The sequence below is a fragment of the Oncorhynchus mykiss genome, chromosome 2, assembly GCF_057628025.1.
Source record: "Oncorhynchus mykiss isolate SJ-2025 chromosome 2, ASM5762802v1, whole genome shotgun sequence".
Lineage (NCBI taxonomy): Eukaryota > Metazoa > Chordata > Actinopteri > Salmoniformes > Salmonidae > Oncorhynchus > Oncorhynchus mykiss.
Genome location: NC_143023.1, coordinates 81,372,134 through 81,391,488, shown reverse-complemented (window position 1 = coordinate 81,391,488; position 19,355 = coordinate 81,372,134). Strand labels below are relative to the sequence as shown.

General features: G+C 42.2%; 1 protein-coding gene across 1 annotated transcript in view; it reads left to right on the top strand.

Annotated features, from left to right (window-relative positions):
- Positions 1 to 5,602: 5,602 nt before the first annotated feature.
- The window catches only part of LOC110497556 (guanine nucleotide-binding protein G(i) subunit alpha-1), a 63,333-nt gene continuing 49,580 nt past the window's right edge, over positions 5,603 to 19,355 (top strand). Inside the window, exon 1 of the mRNA XM_021573719.3 lies at positions 5,603 to 6,152. Coding sequence (XP_021429394.1) covers positions 6,035 to 6,152 — 118 coding nt within the window. The 5' untranslated portion in view covers positions 5,603 to 6,034. The remainder of the gene's footprint in view (positions 6,153 to 19,355) is intronic.

Here is a 19,355-nt window from a genome sequence, read left to right as displayed (position 1 = left end):
TCTCTCCCTTTTATTTTCTGTTGGGTTTCTACCTGGGATTTTCATTGCATTATTGCCCAAAGCAAACGTGTGTGTTTGTGACAGTGCCTTTCTGTAGGCTGCTCTTTGATAAATGTGTTATGTGACTATGAGTGACATAAATTCCAAAAAGTACCTTTTACTTTTGGACGAAATCTGTTCCTGCATCAGTTCTACTAGCCATATAGGCAATAGGCACTGAAGCACTGTCATTCCATAATAAACATATGCAAGAGGGCCATAGGCTTCAGAATTGTTTTTATACCTTGAAGGGTATAACTTTTTTGGGTTCCCTGTAGAATCCTTTTCACAGAGGGTTCTACATGGGTGCTCCTGTGGGGATAGCCACACTTTTTTTCTAAGAGTGTACTACTGTGTTGTGTGTACATTCATAAGCTTTAATGAATGAGCTTTCAGAGGTAAAAGAGTGGACATGTCACATGATCAGTATAAAAGAGATGCAGTAGTGCCGAGGGGGCATGAAATATAATCCAAGACTTAGTGATACACACACACATCCCCCACGCACCAGGGTGTTTTTTTTGTTGTCTAAATTCAAGAGTGGTGCTATGGGTTTCATTCTATGGTGGGATGCCCCTTTATTACACATTTCCCATGAAAAATGATGGTCCACTTATCTGTGTGTGAGGTAGAAAAGACCAGTGAACAAAGCAGTGCTCTCCTGTTTGACTCTATATAGAGAAATGCCCCAAGGTGCCAAAGGAAATGAGGTCACTCTAATATCCACAGCATCTGATTGCAGTGCGGCCACATTTAACTTCAGACTTCCTCTTCATAAGAAAAGATAAAGCCGGCCTCGTATTTCCACTAGCCACTGGCTTCTGTACTGTTTGTGTAGCGGTTTGCTTGTGGTGAAGGAGAGGCGGACCAAAATGCAGCGTGGTGGTTATTTATGTTTTTAATAAAGACAACTATACATGAAATAACTAACAAAACAAGAAATGTGAAAACTCAAAACAGCCCTATCTGGTGCAAACACAAAGACAGGAACAATCACCCACAAACACACAGTGAAACCCAGGCTACCTAAGTATGATTCTCAATCAGAGACAACTAATGACACCTGCCTCTGATTGAGAACCATACTAGGCCGAAACATAGAAATACCCAAAACATAGAAAAAAAAACAGACTGCCCACCCAACTCACGCCCTGACCATACTAAATAATGACAAAACAAAGGAAATAAAGGTCAGAACGTGACAGTTTGATGCTTGTCAGTTATGCAGTGCCAGACCAAAGCGGTAACATAAGTTACCAATAGGCAAGAATGTACTTGTCTTGGAACATGTTTTGCAAACATTCCAGATAGGTAGCCAAACTATATATATGGCTCTAAAGCAATACTGTTATGGATCATCATCTTTCTTTGTAACATAGACACCAACAGGGAGATGAAAAGGGTGAGGGGTTTATGCCTTCTGTTATTATGGGTGGAATCAACCAGTCTTACAAAGAATCCCAATAAAATAACAAAAATTCTAATGATGAGAGATGTGTACTCTTTTAGGTTATAATTGGTTGGATGTATAAGTTTACAGTGAATGCATGTGATATAGGCTACATTTCACATTGACAGGGCTGTAGAAGGGTGGGTCGAGAGTTTCAAGTTCCTTGCTGTCCACATCACCAACAAACTACCATGGTCCATTCACACCAGGACAGCATGAAGAGGGCATGACAACACCTTTTCCCCTTCAGGAGACTGAAAAGATTTGGCATGGGTCCTCAGATCCTCCAAAAGATATACAGCTGCACCATCGAGAGCATCCTGACCAGTTACATAACTGCCTGGTATGGTAACTGCTTGGTATCCGACCGTAAGGAGCTACAGAGGGTAGTGTGTGCGGCCCTGTTTCCAAGCTTCCTGCCATCCAGGACCAAAATATTAGGTGGTGTCAGAGGAAGGCCCAAAAAATGTTCAAAGATTCCAGTCACCCAAGTCATAGACTGTTCTCTCTGCTATCGCACGGCAAGCGGTACCGGAGCGCCAGGTCTAGGTCCAAGAGGCTCCTTAACAGCTTCTACTCCCAAGCCATAAGACTCCCCACACTTTGTTTTTACACTGCTGATACTCCCTGTTTATTATCTATGCATAGTCACTTTAACCCTACCTATATATACAAATTACCTCGACTAACATCTACCTCCACATATTTACTCGGTACCAATGAACCCTGTATATAGCCTCGTTATTGTTACTATATTGTGTTACTTTTTATTTTTGTTTTTACTTTAGTTTATTTGTAAGTCTTTTCTTAACTCTATTTCTTGAACTGCATTGTTGGTTTAGGGCTCGTAAGTAAGCATTTCACAGTAAGATCTACAGTTGTTATATTTCGGGGCGTGTGACTAATACAATTTGATTTGATTTGACCTGCTGCCTAGATCAGAGTTGTCTTTCACCGACTTCACTGCCATCTAGTGGATAATTGTTTAAGTGTTTTAGTACTGACGGGACACCACTAGCTGACAGCGGAGATGGGAGTCAGACCAAGACCTGACCAAGACCAGACCTGACCTGACCAGACCAAGACACAGCCTCTTGACACAGAGAGACCTACAAGACCCTGTTCATCAAGACAAGACCCAGACTTAGACCAAGAGACCCAGCCTGATATCAAGACTAACACTCTTGACCAGCATGGCCATTTATAGTAGAAACATGGTCAAGATTAGTGAAAAGGGGTGACATCCTCAGTTCCAAATGCTCACCAGGCTGTTGTTCATCTTATTAACAAAGAGGTGTAATAGCTTTGCACTCAAAAAGATCAGGGATAGCGTTTCAGCTTTATCGCCTTTTTCAGTGTGTAGGTACAATTTTCTTTGAATTCAAAAAGGCATTTGTAAAGAACCACAGATGAGCAGCAGGTGCTTCTAATCAGGGTTGCCACTATTCTGCCAATCAGGCATGTGGTTTTTCTGGAGTACCTGTATACAAATTAGTCACAAAGAAATACAGAATTATAGGGTGTCCAAGGGGCAACTCACAAATCAATCATATTACTACCACAAAGGGACATTGTTTCACAACACCATGTGATGGTGCAACTAGCAGTTCAACCTCCTAAAAGTCTGAGTTACTCTCTCAGACAGTGATTTGTTCTCATGGTAACCCCAACACACCTTGTTAGTGTATTTGAATAATGACATGGGATTATGGGTATAGTTTAAACAAAATAGTTTAAAGCTGCAGTTAAATGTGTTGTGGCCAACCCTGGTTTTAGAGGGCTGTGGCACTACTAACACAACTGATCTAAATAATACACTAACCATGGTCAATTAATCATTTATTCAGATGTTCTAAAGCTGGATTGGAACAAGACTGCACATACTGTGGATCCTCTGGACCTGGTTTATCCACCTCTGCTGTATAGCAAGGAGTTACTGGTCCTGGAGTGAGGGAGCAAAGGGGGTAGAGTATAAAGAAAGACAGAAGAAATGGATATAGACAGAGCATCAAGAAAGGGTGGAGAGAGATTGTGAAGGAGGGTCGAGAATGAGGAATCTCATCCCTCAGTGGGAAGACTATGTAACCCCTAAAGGAGCCCTAAAGGAAATTGAATATAAACATATTGGGCTGTCTGTGCATTTCTTTCCACCCTGTGGGACCCTGTGCACATTACACAGACGTCACACACACACACACTCTAGTCAGTCCCACGTGGAGATCATGTTCTCTTGGGAGCATAATAAGTACCACAGTGCTAGCAAGGCACTAATTTAAACTCTCCATTAACCTCACACATACACACATACTGGGGGTGCAATCACTTACTGCTAAAAGAAAGCACAGCTTAACTGGAACCTTAGTGATAGGGTTGTTCACATGGCAAGCCTGTGTATAACTAAACAAGTCTCTTGCCCTGTCTTCGCCCCCTAAGAAACCGGTACAACTCCTATTCACAGATTTAACTCACGGTGTTAATCTCACTAAAAATCACGGACCATCTTTATACTTTATAACAAGTTTGTTAACTCAAACGCAAGTAGACACTGGTATGGTGTTGTAGATAATGAATTTGAGGTCTAAAAGACAGTGAATTGTCCCTTCAGATTATAAATCAAATGAGGGCACAGAAATGTGTGACAACAGAGAAAAAGGAAATAAGACTTTGTGCTGAAATGTAAGCCCCTTGTGTTGAGCCCTACCAAGTCTTTGTTTTTGTCTGTGCTCTCTAAATCCTGTGTGGTTGCTTAGGAAAATCTTTCCATGTGAGTGGATCGAAAAAATTCTGCCACTTGTTTGCATGTAAGGCCCCATCTGAAATGGAAATGCCATGTAAAGCAAGGAGGAGGATTATGACCATATCTCCCATTGCCTTTTTTATATATCTAAGCATTGCACCTGTGTGACTATATCTATGGTGAAGCCATAGATATATAAACAATAGAATGAAGCCACCTATTTACACAATATTTAATGGATCTGGAATATGCCATAGCTGCATGTGTGAAGAACTGAAAGAGGCACAGTATTCTGAGCAAAGATGAGATAATCAAACATTCCAAATAGTCAGCCGTGACCCATTATGACTGTGGTGGTCCACACACCACAAATAGTTGCTTAGATTGGAACGTCCTTTGCCATTCTACTCATTCTACTTCTATGATTGAGGTTCACTCTCTCTGTATTCTATGACCCATTAGGCATCTGTCAGGATACAGTCATTTGAATGTCTAATCCCTCTGGATGTGGTTGGAGTGAAGAACTACCCAAGGGTTATGTCCCTTATGTCAGGGTCATGTCAGTAGGCAAGGTGTAGAAACAGTGAAACAGGAAGTTAGGCTACTACCTGAACATGTCCAATAAGAAAGCTTATTTTTGCTTTCAACCAATAGCCCTGAATAGCATCTCTGTCTGACAGTATATAGGGCTGCTGTGTATAACTCTTATTATTATGGCTGTAGCTTTCAATGCAAATCCACTCCTGCTCATAAACTATGTCAGTTACTATGACAGCATAAATTAAATATGAATTAAAATCTCCACAAACACTTGCACGCAAAACATCTACTACGTATGAACACAAACGCACACATTGAATGGAGATTTGAAATTTGGCCCAACATATGACTGTGAAACATAGGCTACCGTCTTCAGATATATTAACATTCAGATGTATTAACATTGTTTTTCAGGGAGTCTTGGGATCCATAAAAACATTACAACATGTCATCATCTAAATGACTGAGCATCTTGACTGGGCACAATGCCCCGCAGCAGCCAACAAACAAACAAACATCAGTCATGCAAATTAAGGCATTCATTAGTTAACTTAATACCTAATCTCCATTAGTCTCCGTTAACTCTCGATAATCCATTTTAGATTACGCTGGCTAGCCTGTCTGGATCCTCTCCATAGGCCCTACACAGTCAACCCCATGCATTTGACATTATAAAGCATATAATCACATATCAACACATAATCAACTACATTGTGAATTATTAGCATTTTCTAAATTAGAATTTAACATTGATGATGTTAAATCAATGACTATTAAAGTGCAATTGAACAGGGAAATGGACCCTCATCCAGATACTGTATCTACACTGTTTGTAGGGTATATAGTCAAATCTTTGGGCCAGCTGCCACTGTGCCGACAGAAAATACAATTTTGAGCAAAGGGCTGCGCGCTATCACGCATGCGCAGACATCGGGTACGTGAACAACGGGAAACAGTCCATTGATCAACAGCTCAAACAGGCAAAAAAAACGCTGCTTAACCGTTGCTCTTTTTAAATCGTGAAATGATCATCTGAGTACTTTTAAATCGTTATAGAAGATAAATAGAAACCACAACGAAAAGCTTTTTTGAAGGAAAGTAATTTTAGAAGTGAGGCTGAGAAACAATTTATTTGGCTAGACTGGGTGCGAGGCAAGGGCGTGTTTGAATCGCAGAGGGAGACACCCTCCTTGTTTTAGCTTGTGCATGTTATTGCATTGTGTATATTTGGTCTTTTTAACTGTTACGTTTTGGGAATCGGCTTGAAGATGGGGTGTACTCTGAGCACGGATGATAAACAGGCGCAGGAGCGCAGTAAAATGATCGACAGAAATTTACGGGACGACGGGGAAAAAGCAGCACGGGAGGTTAAACTGCTTCTGCTCGGTGAGACCAAGACGGAGTGTTGAACGAATGGTTGAATGAAAAATTAGCTAGTTCGCTAACCTTGGTTAACTAGCTAGCTATTATACCCAGCTAATGTTAACTAGTTTTATACAGGTGGTGTACAAGAGTTTGATAGTGCCAATATTGGCAACTTTTTATGAATGGAATAAAAATGAACACATTCAAATTTCTAGCTAACGTTAGCTACTTAGCTAGTCCTGTTGAGTTAGTCCTACTGGCAATGAACTAACTAAGCTTGCTAGGTAACTATCCCTAGCCTTATTGGCTAGCTAATCCCTAGCCGACTAAACTCAACGATATACAATGGAGTTGAGCGGGGATTAGTGTGAGCGGACTAGAGCTCTGACGTCACATAATTGTTTTATCATATACTATTGTACTCATTTCAGCACCTAAAGAACATCCCGCAAGTACACACAACCATGTCGTGTTTAATTGCAGAAAATTCTTTGGGCGATGAAATCAGTAGTTTTTTAATAAAAACATATATTTTATGTGACCAGTCCGCCTACACGAGTTGCTGCTCAACTCTATTGTAAATGGTGGAATTGAGTTTAAACGCCTAGCTAATCCGTATAGGTGACTCAGGTGTCACGGCTAACTAACGTTAATGTTAATCTCAATGATCAGATTAACTAGGTGGTTCACAATACCTAGCTAGTAAACCAAAGTATTCAAAGTATCCTGTCTTGATTTGCACTGCCTTAGCGAAGCCGTTTGAGCTACTACAGCCAGGTTTTTCTGATTGACACTGATTTATTGAACAAAGGGCTCTCAAATTTTCAGCTGTGTGTGCACTCAAATAGCTTGAAAAATAATGATTCATAGCTACACTATATATACAAAAGTATGTGGACACCCCTTCAAATTAGTGGATTTGGCTATTTCAGCCACACCTGTAGCTGACAGGTGTATAAAATCGAGCACACAGCCATGCATTCTCCATAGCCAAACATTGGGGGTTGATGGTCTTACTGAAGAGCTCAATGACTTTCAATGTGGCACCGTCATAGGATGCCACCTTTTCAACAAGTCAGTTTGTCAAATGTCTGCCCTGCTAGAGCTGCCCCTGTCAATTGTACGTGCTGTTATTGTGAAGTGGAAATGTCTAGGAGCAGCAGCTGCTCTGCCGCAAAGTGGTAGGCCACACAAGCTCACAGAACGGGACCGCCAACTGCTGGAGCACTTAGCGTGTAAAAATGGTCTGTCCTTGGTTGCAACACTCACTAGAGAGTTCCAAATTGTCACCACAAGAGCTGATCGGCGGAAGCTTCATGAAATGGGTTTCCATGGCCGAGCAGTGCACACAAGCCTAAGATCACCATACGCAATGCCAAGCATTGACTGGAGTGGTGTAAAGCTTGCTGCCATTGGACTCTGGAGCAGTGGAAACGTGTTCTCTGGCGTGATGAATCATGCTTCACCATCCGGCAGTCCGACGGACGGATTTGGGTTAGGCCAAAGTTTTGAAATGAGATGTAAGACGAGCAAGTGTCCACATACTTTTGGTCATGTAGTGTATCTGGCAAGCTAATCTGGCTACAAAACTGCAATGAATTCATCCAATGGTTAAGTAGTCATATAGCTAGCTAACTTGGAATTGCATATACAGTAACATAGATGGCTACTAGTATGAGCCATATGACAAATCGTAGTAGATAAAAGTATGAATCATTAAACTCTTGCTGAAAATGGACATGGCTTCTTCCACCCTCCTTTTTGCTGTAATAATAGTTCTAAGATTCCCACAGCATAATTATGTGTCTGTTTGTCAGTCAACTACACATGTTATTTGTGTGATGGTCAGGCTTTATAATTTATTATGTTTCTCAGTTTGCTTCTCGAATAGATGTATGTTTTGTGTGTACTATTAAAATATTACATGTTTTATTTATTTTAAAGATAGCCAGTAGGGTTGCACATTTTGGGGAATATTCAGAGGTGGAAACATTCTGTGGGAATTAATGGGAAAATATGCAAATGAATATTAATACAATTTAAACGTACATGTTTTTTGCATTGCATATATTTACCATACCATATGGAGACAGAAACATCAATCTTTTACCTTATAAGTAGACCTAATTGCAAATGATTAAATCCTTCCAATAGAAATAAAAAAGAAACAATTTAGTTACGAATATTGAATGATCCATCGCATCTCCCAAAAATGTTTTCAACATACATCTGTAAAATTATAGTCTAGAAACTAAAGCTTTGGTTGTCTTCCTCTCAGGCTTCCATGTTTTCCTCCTCAATGTCCACCTCTTGAACATCAGATTCTGAGGCCTCATCTTCACTGTCACTTTTCAACCTTGTTGAGGATGGCTCGTTGTCAGGCTCAAAAAGCCTCACAGTTGCCCGGGTGGCCCCCAATTTTTCAACCATTGTATTGGTCAGCCTGTTGCGTGCTTTGGTGTGTGTGTTCCCAAACAAGGACCAGTTGTTCTCTGAGGCGGCTGCTGTTGGTGGGATTTAGAGGATGATGGAGGCAACAGGGGAAAGAACCTCAGATCCACAAGTCCCTTCCACCAGGTGGCTGATGAGATATGTTGGCACAACTGCCATATTGCATCTCCATCCCAAAGCCCTTGCTTGGAAGTGTATTTCACCAGACTGCCAAGAACCTTGCCCTCATCTAGGCCAAGGTGGCGAGACACGGTAGTGATGACACCATAGGCCTTGTTGATCTCTGCTCCAGACAGGAAGCTCTTACCAGCATAGTTGGTGTCCAACATGTACGCTGTGGCGTGTATGGGCTTCAGGCAGAAGTCTTCACTCTTTTTGATGTATTCCAGAACTGCAGTTTCCTCTGCTTGGAGCAACAGTGAAGCGGGCAGGGTAATACGGATTTCTTCCCTTACATCTGCAAGCAGAGTCTGAACATCAGACAGGATGGCATTGTCTCCCTCAATCCGTACAATGGCTACTGCTATAGGTTTCAGGCTGCTTACCACTCTCCCAAAATACATCATCCAGGAGGATCCTCTTGATTGGGCTGTCCATATCGGCAGACTGTGATATGGCCAGTTCTTGGAGAGACTCTTTCCCCTCCAGGAGACTGTCAAACATGATGACAACGCCACCCCAAATGGTGTTGCCGGGCAGCTTCAATGTGGTGCTCTTATTCTTCTCACCTTGCTTGGTGAGGTATATTGCTGCTATAACTTGATGACCCTTCACATACCTAACCATTTCCCGGGCTCTCTTGTAGAGTGTATCCATTGTTTTCAGTGCCGTGATGTCCCTGAGGAGCAGATTCAATGCATTAGCAGCACAGCCAATGGGTGTGATGTGAGGGTAGGATTCCTCTTAAGACCAAGCAGCCTTCATGTTCGCAGCATTGTCTGTCACCAGTGCAAATACCTTCTGTGGTCCAAGGTCATTGATGACTGCCTTCAGCTCATCTGCAATGTAAAGACCGGTGTGTCTGTTGTCCCGTGTCTGTGCTCTTGTAGAATACTGGTTAAGGGTTGGAGATGGTGATAATTATTCTTTGCCCACAAACATTCAACCACCCATCAGAGATGATTGCAATACAGTCTGCTTTATCTGATTTCCTTGACCTGCACTTGTACTCTGTTGAACTCTGCATCCAGCAAATGAGTGGATAAAGCATGTCTGGTTGGAGGGGTGTATGCTGGGCGAAGAACATTCAGAAATCTCTTCCAATACACATTGCCTGTGAGCATCAGAGGTGAGCCAGTTGCATACACAGCTCGAGTCAAACTTCTGATTCCGGGAGGACCCATGAGCTGTTGCTATCGATAAGGTGTCTGATTCATCATTTTCACCTTGATAGAAGTAGAGGGGACTTTTGTCAGAGGTTGCTTGTTGTGAGCGCTGAGGGCACTTGATGTACTTGGCCAGATTATTTTGCATCTTTGTTGCATGATTTGGCACAGTATTTGCAAATGTACACAGATTTTCCTTCTACAATAGCTGCAGTGAAATGTCTCCACACATCAGATAGTGCCCGTGGCATTTTCCTGTAAAAAAAACCCAAATACAATTCCATGTACAGATAAATAGTTTTGCAGTTAGATTAAACAACTCATTTGTAAGAAATGTATGGAAGCAGGTCAATTAACACTCAGTTAACAGGCTCAAGCAAGCTAAAAGCCCACATGGTAGCAAAAACTAACAAGTTAGAAATTATTTACACTTTGCCATAGGCTACTATTTACTAGTTAACAAAAAATAATGTATGTCATATAAAATATATTCACCCCACCAAGTATTGTAATCAAAACTTACCCGAAAGCATGTAGTCCTTGGCTCAGAGTTTAGTAGTGTGTGCTCAATAGCATCTCATTAGTGTGCAAGCTCTTGAGAATCTGCACAATCATGCACTGTGCATGCAGAGGGTTGCAATTCCATTGAATTGGGGAAGTTTAACCAAAATATGCCACAAAACCTAGAATTGCCTTGTGTACCCTCACAAAAAAGGTTCACTGTTATAAGCTAACTTTTTTTTTTTTTAATGAATTTAAGCAAAATTCCCGGGTTAAACTTCCCATGGAAAAATTCCGGAAATTCACCTGAGAGTTTCTGACCCTTTGCAACCCTAATAGCCAGCTTCAGTTCGCCTCACATTCCAGGTCAGGCTTCATCCGTACTACAACGGTGGATATTGCTTGGGGCTTGTAACTGAAAGAAAGGGTATCTTTCAAATTCAGCAGGCTATGGTGTGATATAGGCATTTAGAAGTGGTGTCTTTAAAAAAAAAAATGTACTCAGGTTATCGTTAATGCAGTCTTTGGTGTGCTTATCAATGCACAAGCACTTTTCCCCCCACTCCTATCACTCCTATCTGTGGAACAGCTTGTTGTGTTGTGGCCATAGACGTAATCCATAAAAGGGTTGTGGAACCTGTAACACTAGCACTTTTACTGTTAAACTCATGGGTACGCTAGCAATAGCTGCCAGTCTTGACTTGAATGGGAACTGCCATCCATTATGTCTATATTTGGTTGCCACTGTTGGTTTGGCTTTCTCAGATTTCTAAATGCAATTGTGTGAAAGCGTAGTAATGACAGCATTTGCTTCCAAACTAAATGTGTAATGTGATAGGTATTTTAACAGTAATATTTTTTTCACACATTTAATTAATAACATATTTCATCTGTTGTCTTTCTCAAATGAATGGGGTGATAACACAATCTTTGTGACCAGGAGGGTATCAGATTTCATTGGTCCTCAACTTGTGTCTCAGGCACTTCATTCAGGATAAGTGGAGTTAGCCCTGTATTAGCCTGCCTCGGAACAGGTTAGTTCTGAAGGATTCATTGCTATAGAAATGTACCTGGATAAAAGGTGAGCCACTTTTGTGGTACAGGTTATCCCATTTTGAAATCAGTTGACCAAAGTTACTTTGCCAACACCTCAAACCTGATTTGTAGTATAGGGCTCAGGAGTGCTGTCTGTGTGGTGTGTTTACATGCAAAGACTCCGCCTCCACACCCTGGCTTCCCAGAGAATGTCCATTGACAACTCAGGTAGTCTAGTGTTAAAGTTTTATTAGTTATAAACTCAGCAAAAAAAAAATGGTCCCTTTTTTCCAGACCCTGTCTTTCAATGATAATTTGTAAAAATCCAAATAACTTCACAGATCTTCATTGTAAATGGTTTAAACTCTATTTTCTATGCTTGTTCAAAGAACCATAAACAATTAATGCACCTGTGGAACTGTTGTCAAGACACTAATAGCTTACAGACAATTAAGGTAGGCAATTAAGGTTATGGTTATGAAAACTTAGGACACTAAAGAGCCCTCTCTACTGACTGCTGAAAAACACCAAAAGAAAGATGCCCAGGGTCCCTGCTCATTTGCTTGCTGCAAGGAGGCATGAGGACCGCAGATGTGGCCAGGGCAATAAATTGCAATGTCCGTACTGTGAGACGCCTAAGACAGGGCTACTAGGAGACAGGACGGACAGCTGATCGTCCTCACAGTGGCAGACCACATGTTACACCTGCACAGGATCGGTACATCCGAACATCACACCTGCGGGACAGGTACAGGATAGCAACAACTGCCCGAGTTACACCAGGAACGCACAATCCCTCCATCAGTGCTCAGACTGTCCGCAATAGGCTGGGCTGAGGTCTTGTAGGCCTGTTGTCTGGTGAGGACCTGTCTTACATCACCGGCCACAACGTCGCCTATGGGCACAAATCCACCGTCGCTGGACCAGACAGGACTGGCAAAAAGTGCTCTTCACTGACGAGTCGCAGTTTTGTCTCACCAGGGGTGATGGTTAGATTTGCGTTTATCGTCGAAGGAATGAGCGTTACACCGAGGGCTGTACTCTGGAGCGGGATCGATTTGGAGGTGGAGGGTCCGTCGTGCTCTGGGGTGGTGTGTCACAGCATCATCGTACTGAGCATGTTGTCATTGGAGGCAATCTCAACGCTGTGTGTTACAGGGAAGACATCCTCCTCCCTCATGTCAGGATGAGCCTGCAGGAAGGGTACCACATGTCCCTCCAGCATGACAATCCCACAAGCCATACTGCTCGTTCTGTGCGTGATTTCCTGCAAGACTGGAATGTCAGTGTTCTGCCATGGCCAGCGACAAGCCCAAACTCAATTCCACTGAGCACATCTGGGACCTGTTGGATTGGAGGGTGAGGGCTATGCCCCCCCCCCAGAAATGTGGAACTTGCAGGTGCCTTGGTGGAAGAGTGGGGTAACATCTCACAGCAAGAACTGGCAAATCTGGTGCAGTCCATGAGGAGGAGATGCACTGCAGTACTTAATCCAGCTGGTGGCCACACCAGATACTGTTACTTTTTTTACCCCCCGCCCTTTGTTCAGGGACACATTCAATATCTGTTAGTCACATGTCTGTGGAACTTGTTCACTTTGTCTCAGCTGTTAAATCATATGTTCATACAAATGTTTACACATGTTAAGTTTGCTGAAATTAAACGCCGTTGACAGTAAGAGGACGTTTCTATTTTTGCTTAGTTCATGTACGGAATATGCATGGTATACATCATCAAAAGAATGCTTACTTGTACGTTCCTTATTGACAATGCAGCAACAATAAGGAATAGTAAATAAAATAAAAAATAGGAATACGAACATAGTAAATTGCAGAATATAATAAACATTTTAGCTTAAGTATAGTACAGGAAGGCACAATTTTATAGAACAATATTTACATGTGTATTGGAGATGTGGGGGTCAAGTGTATAATAGGAGTCTGGTAGCAGCAGTTGTGACGTGTGCTAAGGTGCGGAGAATCAGAGCAGGTCGTCGTTCAAGTGTTCAGCAGTCTCACTTGTAGATCATTTTTTGTAACTTTTACATGTTCAGTGGAACTCAATTTGAGACCTGTCTCATTTTATAATGGTACCCTAATTCATTCGATACAACAACAAAAAATAACTTTAAAATGGCTATAAATGCATTGTATCAGGTTATTACAACAAGTTGTACAAATCAATTGAAACCGTTGCACTCTTCAGTGAACTTATTCAACAAGAGTTTTAAACTGCCCTATCAGCACCAGGGAATTCAGGTTGTAATTTGTTTTATAAGGTATTCCATAACTGCTGCGTTAACTACCAAACTGTAGAGACAAGCAGGACCTCTCATTCGAACGGGTTTGGTATCTCATATTTTTGTGAGCTCTGTGAGCTATGTTGGAAGCTTGTGGATCAGATCTTTGTAAACGAGAAAGGAGTAATGAGGTGATCTATGGGATTTTAGTGAGGTCCAGCAGACCCTCTGATACAGGATGCAATGATGAGTAGCAAAACTGTCACCTGTAATAAAGCGAAGTGCGCTATGGTAGACGGCATCCAAAGGTTTAAGAGTAGTGGCTGCTGCATTCTGGTAAATGGTGTCGCCATAGTCAAGAACTGGCAGGAATGTTGACTGTACAATCTGCTTCCTGCTGTTCATGGAGAGGCAACATTTTATTTCTTAAGTCAACTTTAAATTTTAGCTTCTTAACTAGCATCAGTATATATATATTTTTAAACATTAGATCTTTATCAATCCAAACACCCAGATATTTATAGACGGGAACCCACTCGATGAAAGAACCATCCAATGAGTGAATATGTTGCCCATCTGACAAATACTTCTGTGAATTAGAGAACATCTATTTAGTTTTGCCTGCATTAAGTACAAGTTTTAAATCAACAACGTTTCTGTATGTAACAATCGGATTGCAGCTCTAACAGCTTGGTCAACAAACATTTGGTGCAATGGCATACATAAACTTATCTTCTGCATACAGATGAATATTACAGGATATAATACATAGACCAATATTTATGAAAATTGTGAAGAGAATAGGTTTTAAAATTGACCCCTGCAGTACACCTTTCATAGTAGAGGAAACTGGACTTGACACCATCAGAAAGCACACACTGTGTCTTGTCTGTCAAATATTTCTTAAACCATTTGCACGACTCCTTATCCAGAAACTGTTTCTAAGCATGTTTGTATCAGACGTCATGCTCCGATGTTAAGGGAGAGAATAACTCGTTGCTGGGGTGTGGGGGTTCCTTGATGATGCTGCGTGCCTTCCTCAGGCACTGTTTTGAGTAGATGTTCTGGATGGGTGGAAGCACGGGCTATCTTCATCAACCACTGGAGGGCCTTGCGGTTGTGGATGGAGCAAGTCCCGTACCAGGCCGTGATCAAGCCGGTCAGGCCCGCTCTCAACGGTGCAGCTGTAGTATTTGGAGAGGACCTGGGGCGGTATGCCAAACTTCTTCAGCCACCTTAGGAAGTACAGACGCTGTTGTCTTCTTGACAAGAGTGGTGGCGGTGGTGTTGGTCCATGATAAGTCCTCGGTGATGTGGAACGTGTGACTCTCTACTACAGTCCCATTGACGTAGATTGGTGAATGTTGATTTCAGGAAGCAGAAGAGGTTACAATCAGCTTTGCCAATCCTCACAGCCTGCGGTCTGCCCGTCAGGAAGTCGAGGATCCAGAGGCTGGTGTCCAGACCCAGGGCTCTGATCTAGGTGTCGATCTTGGAGGGGACAATAGGGTTGAATAGGGATGCACAATATATCGGTGAACATATCAGAATTGGTCGATATTGGCTGAAAATGGCAACATCGGTATTGGCCCGATTTTATCTAGTTTAACACCGATGTTAAAAACTGATGTCAAAGCTACCGTGCATACCTATATAATGTACATGACGTAATAACGCCACGTAAAATGTTGTGCAACACAGCATTTCTAACCTAGCCCACACAATGTCTGCTGTGTGGATCGAGCAGTCAACAAGTCGAGCAGTCATTTAGAAAGAGCAAGAGAAATTCAGCGAGACGACTTGAATGCAAAATCCATTAAAGCCAAGATAATAGAATTCATTGCCCTTGACAAACAGCAGTTCTCTGTCGTGGGTGATATTGGTTTTAGCCGACTGGTCGAGCACCGGTACACACTACCACCCTATTTTTCAGATGTTGACCTACCGGAGTTGCACAGTAATATCGTCACTTCTATACTATAGAATGCCGTTTGGGTCTTTGCGTGTCAAAAAAGATACAGTAGCACTGTCAAAGCTGTACAAAAGTCTGCAAACACCAGCCACGAACGATATGTTTACAATACCGTGTTGGTAATAACGCAATTTGTTTGACCGCAACTTCTGGGGTAGCTAGCTTTAGCTTGGTACCTAGCTAGCTCCAATACAACCAGCCTGAAAACAATGACCAGTAGAAACTGCAGTCATTTTCATTATTCTTAGCAATGATTTAGGAATCCTTGTGTGTAAGCATTAGCTAGGTGGCCACTTGTTGTTCGCCTTTTGAAATTGAACTGAAAATAAATAGTTAGCCAGCTACTTAAACCTGTTGCCCAAAGCTAACTTTATCTGGCTAGTCAGGCTCGACCGGGTTATGTGTTGTGAAGCTAGCCACAATAAGGATTAGGCAGAATAGTGGAATTTGCGGTTTGCATTCAAATGAAAAGTATGCCATTGACAGTGATGCAAATGAATACAAATAGTATAATTTTATTTTGAAGGCTAAACGCAAAGTCCGCTATTGTGGCTAATCCTTATTGTGGCTATCTTCACATAATCAAATAAGGACTGTCTTATAAATGAGGGTTATTTTAGGTGACACCTAGATTGTCATTTTGCAATGTTTTTGGGGAACATTGTCTGCGTCCATGAGCTAGCTAGCTTTTTTTTATGACCAGCACTGTAGGTGCACAAGACAACTTTACCAGCATCATAGCATGAATCGTTGTGACATATGGAATACGAGTATACGACGCAACGGTCAAAAAATATAAAAACTAGAAAATATTCATATTCATTAAATCACAAGTGAAATATAGTGAAACACAGCTTAGCCTTTTGTTAATCACCCTGTCATCTCAGATTTTGAAATTATGCTTTACAGCCAAAGCAAGACAAGCGTTTGTGTAAGTTTATCGATAGCCTAGCATAGCATTATGTCCAGCTAGCAGCAGGAAGCTTGGTCACGAAAAGCAATCAAATTAACTGTTTACCTTTGAAGATCTTTGGATGTGTTCACTGACGAGACTCCCAGTTAGACAGCAAATGTTCCTTTTGTTCCATAAAGATTATTTTTATACCCAAAATACCTCCTTTTGTTGGTCACGTTGTGTTGAGAAATCCACCGGAAATAGCAGTCACGACATTGGCGAAAAAAATTCTAATGATGTCCATAATATCGACAGAAACATGGCAAACGTTTTTTATAATCAATCCTCAAGGTGTTTTTCAAATATCTATTCGATAATATATCAACCAGGACAATTGGCTTTTCAGTAGGAGCGAGAGGAAAAATGACTACCTCTGTCTTTTACGCAAGAATCACTCTTGAGAGCCCTCAGCTGGCCACTGACGCAATGTAGTCGTTTATGCTCATCCTTCAAAATAAAGGCCTGAAACTACGTCTAAAGGCTGTAGACACCTTAGGGAAGCCACAGAAAATCTGGTTCATATCCCTTTCAGTGGGCAATAGGGATGCATAGAAAGACAGGGGTTTCAAAATAAGAGTCACTTCCTGATTGGATTTTTCTCAGGATTTCGCCTGCAATATCAGTTATGTTATACAATTGTGCGCTGCCCTATGGGACTCCCAATCACGGCCGGATGTGATACAGCCTGGATTCGAACCAGGGACTGTAGTGACATCTCTTGCACCGTTTACACGCAGTGCCTTAGACCTCTGTGTCCGTGTGTGTGTTGAGCATTCTAGTACAGTTAAATTGTTAAAAGGCCGCACATTTTTTAAATATTGGGTATGGGTTTTTTTTGGCAAGGGAAATATTGGATATCAATATCGGCCAAAAATGTCATATCGGTGCATCACTACTGTTGAATGCTGAACTGTAGTCAATGAACAGCATTCTCACAGGTGTTCCTTTTGTCCAGATGTGCTACGGTCGTGTGAATAGCGATGGCAATGGCATCTTCCGTGGATCTGTTGCAGTGTTAGGCAAATTGGAAGGGGGCCAGTGTACCTGGCATGCTTGCCTTTGAGGGCCATGACGAGCTACATTACACACATCTGTTGCAAAAAGTGCTACCCAAAGCCTCTGTAGGAAATGTCTACCCCAGTCTTTCTTCCCTAAACTTGTGATTTAGGCTAAACTTTATTACAGATAGCTGATGAAACTGAGGAGTATTTTTGTCTGAGTGATTGGTCTCAAACGATCCCGCATGTGAAGAAACCGGATGTGGATGTCCTGGGCTGGCGTGGTTACGCGGTCGTCTGCGTTTGTGAAGCCGGTTAGACATATAAGAGAAATTAACATTTGGTAGAGAAATTAACATTCCATTCTCTTGTGGACATTCCTGCTGTCGGCATGCCAATTGCACGTGACTTGTTATGTGTCACAACTGCACATTTTTTTGTGACCTTTTGTCCTTAGTACAAGGTGTACCTGTGTAATGGTCATGCTGTTTAATCAGCTCCTAGGACCATGCCCCAGGACTACCTGACATGATGACTCCTTGCTGTCCCCAGTCCACCTGGCTGTGCTGCTGCTCCAGTTTCAACTGTTCTGCCTTATTATTATTCAACCATGCTGATCATTTATGAACATTTGAACATCTTGGCCATGTTCTGTTATAATCTCCACCCGGCACAGCCAGAAGAGGACTGGCCATCCCACATATGCTCTCTCTAATTCTCTCTTTCTTTCTCTCTCTCGGAGGACCTGAGCCCTAGGACCATGCCCCAGGAATACCTGACATGATGACTCTTTGCTGTCCCCAGTCCACCTGACTGTGCTGCTGCTCCAGTTTCAACTATTCTGCCTTATTATTATTCGACCATGCTGGTCATTTATGAACATTTGAACATCTTGACCATGTTTTGTTATAATCTCCACCCGGCACAGCCAGAAGAGGACTGGCCACCCCACATAGCCTGGTTCCTCTCTAGGTTTCTTCCTAGGTTTTGGCCTTTCTAGGGAGTTTTTCCTAGCCACCGTGCTTCTTCACCTGCATTGCTTGCTGTTTGGGGTTTTAGGCTGGGTTTCTGTACAGCACTTTGAGATATCAGCTGATGTACGAAGGGCTATATAAAATAAATTTGATTTGATTTTGATTTGATTTGATATTCCACACCTGCCAGGTGGATGTATTATCTTGGCCTTGGAAAAATGTTCACTAACGGATGTAAATCAATTTGTGCACAAAATTTGAGAAATAAGCTTTTTGTGCTCATTGGATCTTTTTATTTCAGCTCATTAAGTGGTGCAGTGGTCTAAGGCTGTGCTGAGGTGTCACTACAGCCTCCGGTTCAATCCCAGACTGTGTCACAGCCGGCCGTGACCGGGAGACCCATGAGTCGGTGCACAGTTGTCCCAGCGTCGTCAGGGTTAGGGGAGCGTTTGGCTGTCCTGGATTTCCTGGACTCGTGCTCTAGTGTCTTGTGGCGCCTGCAAGCTGACATCGGTCGTCAGTTGGACAGTGTTTCCTCCCACACATTGGTGCGGCTGGCTCCCAGGTTAAGCGAGCAGCGTGTCAAGAAGCCGTGCGGCTTGCAGGGTCGTGTTTTGGAGGACGCATGGCTCTAGACCTTTGCCTCTCCCGAGTCCGTAGGGGAGTTGCAGCGATGAGACAAGACTAACTACCAATTAGTGAAATAAAACAAAAACATGACACTTCACATTGAGTTTTATTTTTGTTCAGTATAATAAATACAACCAGAGACAC